The sequence below is a fragment of the Chaetodon auriga genome, chromosome 1, assembly GCF_051107435.1.
Source record: "Chaetodon auriga isolate fChaAug3 chromosome 1, fChaAug3.hap1, whole genome shotgun sequence".
In the NCBI taxonomy this organism is placed as follows: Eukaryota; Metazoa; Chordata; class Actinopteri; order Chaetodontiformes; family Chaetodontidae; genus Chaetodon; species Chaetodon auriga.
The window spans coordinates 15043568-15052881 of NC_135074.1; the positions used below are offsets into that span (position 1 = coordinate 15043568).

At 41.2% G+C, this 9314-nt stretch overlaps 1 protein-coding gene across 1 annotated transcript; it reads right to left on the reverse strand.

Moving 5' to 3' along the window:
• Positions 1-77: 77 nt before the first annotated feature.
• On the reverse strand, positions 78-3501 carry LOC143324720 (uncharacterized). The gene is made up of 2 exons (XM_076737435.1): positions 3071-3501; positions 78-1039 (listed from the first exon to the last, which is right to left on the reverse strand). Exons 1-2 carry the CDS (start codon positions 3410-3412, stop codon positions 716-718), a joined length of 666 nt encoding a protein of 221 aa, XP_076593550.1. The 5' UTR covers positions 3413-3501; the 3' UTR covers positions 78-715.
• Positions 3502-9314: the final 5813 nt, after the last annotated feature.

Sequence of the window (9314 nt, forward strand, 5' to 3'; positions counted from 1 at the left end):
ATACTTTCCTATAAACCATCAAGGCACAGAGGATGTCCAAGTTATAGCTTCACAGCTGAAGAAAACAACTGCATTTCAAAATGTGGAATTTATTTTGTTAAACTTGCTAATGAACCAATGGCCCTAACATCTTCAGATTTTTCATTACTCTGAGTATCCAGGTTACACACGCACATACTTGTCCAGTCCAAGGCCCAATTATACAAATAGGTGTGGACAAAATATTAAGAGCATCATTTAATATGATGAAGTTTAATACAACAACAGCGCAACATATGACCTCAAAGATGAAATGAATGAACACTATTAACATATATGAACTATAAACATTAAATATATTGTCTCTGTACGGTTTTTCATTGAGTATATGTCAAAGGGATGAGTCAGTTATCACATTCTGGGTTATTTGTCAGCTCTATGTTAACTCTAATTTCAGAACGAGTGACAAACGGGAGGCTCCGTCACCTACATTCAAAGTGACAGACACTTTTCTCTGCTTTCAAACCAAGAGATAAAACTCTTGATACATGGACAACTCTGATAACAATGGAATAGAGAGATGTAAATGTTGATATTATTAACAGTGGTCGTGATACAAAAATAAATATTAACAAGTTATAATTGTTAGAAATATATATTTATGGGTTGAAATGCTTGAAGAACTGTAACTGTACAATAAGCCCTTCCATCGACCATCACATGCTTCTGTTGGCTTTCAGTCCTCAAACTCGGCAGCATAAAGCACTTGCTGGAATTTCATCCGCACTTCCATTCTCTTCTTAATGGTGAGCCTCTTCAGTGAGGGCAGCAGGCTGAGCAAAAACAGTTCATCTTCATCTCTGAGGTTGCCGAGGGCATCTGCAGAGCTGATCTCGCTCTCTGCGGCGGTCTGCCTTTTACGTTTAAGAGAGACCCCCGTCTCTTGATGGCTGTTTGGACAGGACTCCACAGGAGAAAAACTAGTGCTAACGACAGGTAGGGGGCCGTGCTTCCCGTCTTTATCTCGCTCTTTTTCCAGGTCATCGCCACTTCCAGCTCCCTGTGTGGCGTGAAAGCAGGATAAAGCATCACTGGTTAACACAGACAGTGACAATGATTACAAGCTTCAGTTTCCCAGTGCAACCTGTAAGTCCACAGGGGATGAAACAGGGTGACAGGTTTGACGGGGTTTACACTTTCTTGCTAGTCTACAGATATAAATAACAATTTTAAAAATATATTTAAAAAAAAAGCTATTTTGTATTTTCTACTACTCTGTGGAGCAGGAGGAGGTAAACCAGTGTGATTAAGTTAGCTTGCAGGGACTCAATCACAGAGATGAAAAAGGCCGATCTCAAGAGTCATTTCAGCTACAAACACGCTAAACTGGATGAGCTGCCGGGACAAATGTGCTTGTTGACACTCTTTGGCAGAGGTTGGATGCAGCTTTCACTAAGCCACATTCTGACAGTGTTATACAGGCAAATTTTGTGGTGAGTGAGCTAAGAGCAAAGACGCCAAAACCTCATTAAGAAGGAGACTTTGTGAAGGAGTGTCGGGTTGTTGCTGCTCACACCAGACAAAGTGAAACTGTTCCAAAGTGTCAGTTTGTCTGAAATAATTCATAGAGATGAAGAAAAGCCTGACATGAAACTCAGTGATAGAAAGTGTCCGTGTGATTTGGCCTTCATGGTGAACACTACCAAGTAGCTCTCAGAGCTGAAATTCAAGCTCTAGCAGCTTCTCAGCTCTCTGCCTTCAAACGTGAAATCATTTGAAGTGAAATTAAAGTTGAGGCATGTGCAACTGGAAAGAGGAAACACTGGACATTTTCCTAATCTGCAAGATCTAAAGCCTGCTCTGACATCTGAATCTGCTGCTGAGCGTGAAGCCTCCTTCAGGCGTTTGGAGAGAGGATTCAGGACGTGAAAAGTAAACAGAGGGAACTGAACATACTTGCTGTTGAACGTGGAGCCAGCTGACATGCCTGACAGCCTACAGCACGAGATCACTGAGCAGCAAAGCAGCAACTTACAGCATGTGTTTTAAAGGTTACAAGCATCTTTCTGTACAGTGTTAGCTAACTACGATCACACAGAGTTTATAAGTTGGTGAGAGATCTGACTTCCCATTTATTTGTTTATACAGCATTCAGTAATATTCAATTTACAGGACATCTAAAAGGATGCACCCTATTTTCTGATGTTAGATGGTGAACTAACAGTGATATGAGTCTTAATTTTCATTTTCTTCATTTTTGAAACAGTTTGTCTCTCATTCGGAAATTAAAGCAATTGCTTCTTTAATCATTAAAATATAAAAATAACAATTAATGTTGTTGACATTAAAAAAGACAGCTTTTTGTGGAAAAGCCAAACTAGATAAATATTGCCAATTTGCCAATTCTTCAGAATATGTAATTATCACTTATTGTTATTGCACTATTGGTTTTGGTGCCCTACATTTGGCTGTCACAACAAATTTTCGTACATCAAAAGCCCTAAAAATGATTGAATTCCAGGCCTGAAACTGACGCCAGAAACAATAAATTGCAATACAGAAATGCCAAAGACATATTTGAGGTAATTTGGACATAAGATAGTTTGTCCATTTGTGCTATCACAGCGTCAAGTATCAAAAATGCATATTTATGTTGTGAATTAATGTTTAAACGGAGAATATGGGAAAACACCTGATTTTATGAACCACTAACTACGACCTCTTTTTTTTTCTGTGTCCCACCTAAGTTTGTTGTTGGCCATCGGTTTTCCATCAAGTGCTTTTATTCTGAAAACTAAAGCCGGATATCCCGAGAGGGAGACGTCAATAATGATGCAGTTAGCGGTTGATGTTCTTCTTTGATTAGCTTTAAAGAAAATCAGTGTCTTCGGTGTCAGACTCAGCGGTGTGTCGCTCTGTTTATATCGCTGGATACGTATGAAGTTGTTCTGCACACAACGACACAGATTAATCACTGTGTGAACGCAGTTAGCTAAAAACGGCTAGATTAAATCACCTGGCGAGTATTTTAAAATCAATGACACTAACGCATTTTTCGTCAGTGAAAGACAGACAGGTGGACCCTCAGTACCTCGTCGGTGTCTCCCATGCCAGTTCCTGGTCTGGGTTTGACGTAGGCGCTGAGCCAGGCCAGCTGGCTGAAGAGCACCGGGACGGGCCGCTCCGCCGGGCTGTCGTCGTCGGTCAGCAGAGGGAAGCTTCTCTTGGCCATTCGCTTCTTCGCCTTACAGAACTTGTCGCGCAGATTTTTCCATTTCAGCTTCACCTCTTCCTCCGACTTTCCCATGATGTCTGCGATTTCTTTCCACGATAAATGTCCCCTCAGATTGTCCTTGTAGTCCCGCCGTGTTTGGTCGTACAGATTCGGGTGTTCACGTATCAAGTCCGCCAGCTTCTTTTCTGTCGCGTTCATTTTGCTTTCTGTTTATTTACTTCGTCGCGAAGTCCTTTCGTCGGCAGACGACGGTCGCGCTTCGTCTTCGTCGCTAGGTTCAAGCTGGCAGAAGGAAATGCGAAGCTCCGTCAATTCAAAATAAAAGTTTTCTTATTGCCGCCATTTTTTGATTTTTATTTATTTATTTATTTATTTTTTTGACTGTAGCTGCTAAATTTCTCAGGAAATGTGAATGAAAATAACATTGGGATTTTCCAAACAGCACGTGTTCTTATATAAAATTAAAATACATAGGACATCCATATTGTATGATTAAAGCAGATAACACATGCATTCAAACAGAAACTTTAAGAGCTTGCGATAATGATACTACTCAAACACCTGACATCCCTCAGTACAACAAACACTGGACACAGCCACAAATAAGAGCACACAACTGATAAAGCAATTGCACGAATGAAACAACCACGTCACATGCTGTTAATACATAAATACGTTTGAAAATGTTCCCTTCAAAATAATATCATAATCTCTGTTAAGATGAACTAATTTACACATTACAGACCAGTGACTCTTTGAATTGCGCTGAGTAGTTCGCTGTGCTTCCTGCCTGCTAACACTAGATGGCGCATCTGCTCTTTTCACCTCCACTCTTTTATTGCGTTGGCTCAGTGAACTGTTGAGCTGGTTCAATAAAACCATAGAATAAAACATGATCCCTTGGTTCTGGGGTAGCTTTGAGGACACACAAAAACCGTCCCAGACATAAAAATAATTTTGATGTGCTTCTCCTTTGAAGGCACAGTAAAGGGACTAGAAATGATATGTGTGGCTGAGTGTGCTGGGTTATCATTGTCCATAGCGTTTTGGGATTATAGTATTTTATTCTTCCTTTTCCTCCTTATGTGTGTCTTTTGAGTTCAAAAATATTTTTATCCATGCTACTGAAACCTAGTAGTGGTAAACACACACCAGAAGTGCTGGTTATGGTACAAACTTCATAATTAACATAATTGCTATCAGGTGGTGGACGACTTTTTAAGTGCATGTTTTGTATACATAAAGAAAATATGCTAGCAAAATCCAATTGTTTGCCAAAACATCATAGTAAATCAATAGAGTGGGGTGTGCAGTGTGATGGTTTATTCTATGTTTAAGTTGCTATCAAGTGTGCGCCTCTTGACAGATATGAATTCTTTTGATTTGATGTCATTACTTGATTTCTGTAGACTTGTGTTTGTGTTAAAATAACCACAATTATGACAGAAATCAGGTTGAAACTGTCTGTACTAATCCATAATCTTATTTGTATTTAGGTACTTTTTCAGTCCATTACACTGACATTTGGATCCTTCGGTTTGGGGTAACATATGATCATCAAAGGCCAGAATTTAAATGAAGGCTAATTTGAATGGGTTTTAAATGGTAACCACATGCAGACTCCGGGCAGGTGTGATGAATACTTACATCCCTGCATCAAATTTCATTTACATGTGAAGGCCAAGATGCTGAGCTGTGATCAAACATCGACCCTGTTGGAGGCAGTCTAAGTGTCACCTGGAGGACTCCTCATGTGGGGCACTGCAGATTACAGGGACAGCACAATGGATAACACCAATTATGAGGACATCGGCTATTATCACAGGGATGTCACAAGTGATGGCACACCCAGTTACAGGGACAATTACAGTACAACTGACTAGACTACTTACATAGGGTCTACAAGAGGTGGCAACCTGTTATTACTGAGATCCAGAAAGTCAAGACACCTTCATTTAATGGGAAAACACAAATTATATAGACAGCACAAGTGATAGTTAGCGATTTATTCCATTTTGACTGATAAACATGGAGAGTTGTCTTTCTTGTTGACAGAGAAACAACTTGAGACAGTGTTTAAAAAATGTTCAAAAGGGCTGCAGGTCAAATACACATGAAGGTTCATCATGCTTGAAGTGCACACAGCACCATGGGACATCTCTGCTTATGTATTTGTTTGCATTGTTTTAATACAGTGTATGACAAGTTCTGTAGTTTCCTGCATAGATTCTTCTTTGCTTAATACTGTACCTCTCATGAAAAAAACAAGTGCAGGGGTCACAAGATTTTCCAGAGTTATAATGTGATGATGGCACAGGAGAGATTAAGACAGAATGCAATAAAAGGATCACAAAACCTCCATTAGAAAGTCAGGGGAAACACGGGGATGAATGTTTGAACGTTCTCCAGCCAAGAGAGGAACAGTGAAACCTTGTTAAACATCAAAGGTCACAACTGTCTTCTGTCTTCCAGTCAAAGGAAAAACTTAATTCTTTTAAAGAAATCTTTCAATTCAGTCTGTATGAAAGTCTGCTTTCAGATATTACATTTTAGAAAATGCATACAGTAGCAGTGTCCCTGCCCTGAGAGAGCATAAAATGTGATTTAGACTTTTGGCCTATTAGGCAACTAAACCCACTAATACGTGAACATTTTCAGCAGACCAGCATCTTACTCCTGCAGAGATTGTGGCAGACTGCCTGTCAGCAGACAGTGGGGAACCACAAGAGAGCAGCGAAGCCTTTATCTTCCCTCATGCGCAGCAGCAACCGAGATTTCCCACTTTGTGTGACTGGAGAGCTCATCAGAAAAGCCATTTGGCAGCATCACCAAAGGAAAGCTGCATGAGTTGTGTTTATCAGGTGAATAGACACAAATTGTATAGTGATAAAACATCAGTTTGGAAAAATACAGAGCTGTCCATTTTGTTTCGTTTTTTTTTTTGTTTTTTTTTAATAATTGCTGCAAGTAGTGACTGCACACTAGCCCAGACAAACAGGATGATCCATTTTTAGAAGAGAGTCAAACGCTGTTGTTTAACTTGGAGGAGACTCCAGAGGTATGTGAGACCTCATTTAAAAGACACAGTATGTCCTAATGTCATATAATAGCTGAGGTTATTTGGGATGTCTGATAGAAAAACATAGCTTAACAGTTGTTTTCGAGATAATACAGGATACAGCTTGCAGTCAAGCTGGCACAGAGTTGACCAAAACAATCTCACAGCAACAAGCATTGACATACCATATTATCTTACCCTGCACATTTTACTAGCGTGCTAACATGTGTGCAAACAATTTGCCTAGAGGGAGCCACAGGGACTCAACCAGGCCGCCTGGCACACCAAAGCAATGAGCAGAACTCAGCTGCAGGCACCGCACAGCAGCAGAGCTATCACAACGCTTTCCCACTGCTGGGACTCAGATACTGTTTCAGAGAATTATCTGCATTTGCGCAACTTATTCTTTATGTCTGTCTACAAGCTGTGTTTCACAGCGGTAATCTGATGATTGTGTTACGTGAATGTTACGCAGAGGATTTCCACTGACAGACACTTTGAGTGCTGTAGCAGAGAGGCTGTTTTTATTTGTCTGTAGCATCTTAGCGTCTGTCAAGTACAAACCACAGTTTGCCACTGATGCTGCTGGACAGATCCAGTGCAGTGTGTTGGCCACCTTGCTCTACGGCGGTCTTGATGGAAGTTTCTCAGCCATTTTCCCTGCCTGCCAGTCCAGGAATGTGAACCACTGACCCTCTGGTCAGGAGGTCACTTCTGCAACCATTTGGCTACTGTCCTCCACAAATGTTTATATTCTGTAGTCATGTTTGTCCTCTGTGTCCTGTTGAAGTATTCTGTTGCATGGTGATCCTGCACAGCTCAAACTAAAGTTGCTGTTGAGGTTATAAAAACAAAGCAGAACTGTAAATGTTGTGTGCATTTGGTGAGTCTGCCCTAAATTAGACATACGTGAATGGTTTTGGATTCTTAATGCTGATGTGTTTGTCTGTCTGCTGTGTTATCTGCCCTTAGCGGGTGACTCAACATCCCAAATTGTCTCCGCACACACACACACTCAAACATCCTCTGCAGTGTGAGTGACATATTTATCTTTAGAGGAAAGGAGGAGGGAGAGCAGAGCAAGATACGCTGCCTAAAAACAGACACCGTGCAGGTAGTTGTAGATAAATCTGTGTGTGTGTGCGTGTGTGTGTGTGTGTGTGTGTGTGTGTGGGTATTAGTTTTAGAGACTCGGCCCAACATGCTGAGCCAGCTAATGAGCCAGAAAATGTAGATCAGTGGATAGTTGCTGGGCCTAAATCTCTGAAGGGGCAGTTTAATAGACAGACTTGAGGCCGTTTTAAGAAGTAAAAGATGATCCCAGAACCACTGCTGTGTTCACAGCTGCCAGGACTCTGCGTCATCTAGGAAGCACAGTCGTTTTATCTTTCTCGTCTGGACCTGATAATCTATAGACCTTAATATCTGGTGAGAAGGAGAGACATTTTCCAACCCAGCTCATCCTCTGCTATCTGTGTGTCTTTGTGTGTGTGTGTGTTGTTGCAGAACAGCTCTTTCCCAGACCAGTGATAAGTGTCACCTCAGTGGGGGCTTTGACACCTGGGCTGGTGTAAAGGTGGGGGGTGGGGGGACGTGAGAAGTCTGGGGTTCACACTTCATCGACGGTAGGAGATGATCCTGTAACTAACCCCCTAATACACACACACACACACACACACACACACACACACACACTTGAAATCTATGGGGCTAGCTTTGCAAGTTTTAGCCCATTCATATATACTTTTATCAGTGTTAACCATTTTCAGACCTCATCTCGTAAGTTTTCATCTGAGATCTGCCAACTGTCAAGAAGAGATGCATAAGTCATGTTGCCAGCAAGTCAAATGTGCAGAACACACAAAAACAAACGTCATGTTTCATACTGTTTTCACGGATCATGAAAATCTGATCCTTTCTTGCATTAAAAAGTTTGCTGTTTGATGGCACACTCACCAATCTTGGAGTGAGTGTCCTTAAACGCACCAGGTTGGCAAAGACAACAGACCTGCTTGCAACTGTGCCCTGGTAATGCATCTTTCACAGATAAATAAATAAGGCAGGTTTCAAATGTCTTCAAGTTGATTTTCTTACTGAGTGAGCTGAGTGGAAACTAATGGTTGGCTGGAGGGTAGGAAATCAGTCTGAAACTTATGGTATGCTTTGGAAAATGGTTGCCACCGATGCAAATTACACGCGACTCAAAGCTAACAGGCTAAAACATTAAAAACCACAGGAATGATCAGTTTACTGTCATGACAACCACTATTTTGTCAAGCTCCTGTCAAATTCCTGCTGCGGAAATGTGACCATTTCTCACAAACATGCCAATTGTTAAAAGCTTATTTTAAAGTGATTTAAAATATAAAAAAAAAGATGTGCTGCTTTTTTCAATGGAGCGGTTTACTGTCACATTGTCTCACTACTGTTTGAGAGGTTTTTCTAGTCCAATGAGGAACCTTTCTGTGGTGAAGTTGGTGTGCTTGTTCTCAGGGTTTTCTAAGGCTAAATGCACAGTAGACAGAGTTTTGTTGCTGAACATCTCACATACTTTCAGTCTTAAAATTGGCCAAAGTGACAAGCGGCTTGTTTGAACACTGACACCATCTCTGAATATTGGATTTACATAATAATCATATGGACATCTTGGAAGAGGTCAAAAGCTTGGGATCCTCTCACACTAGACACATGATGACAAGGCTTGTTACTGTGTTACTGCCTGTGTCCTGTAAACTTGCTCCCACACACACACACACACACACACACACACACGCACACACACACACACACACACACACACACACACACACACACACACACACATCCTGTTCCTTTTGACGGATACATGCTAAAGAGGGACTGGGACTCATTTGTACTATTTAAGGCTTCTGTGAGAGTCCTTTCTTCCTTTCTTGTGCATTGCCCAGCATCTTACTCATCATCTGGGTGTGAGCATAAAGTGCTGTGTTCCCTCTCTCATTAACTCCAGAGCTCTTTATCTCTTTCATGCACTGTCTCTCTTGCGCACATGAATGATAAAGT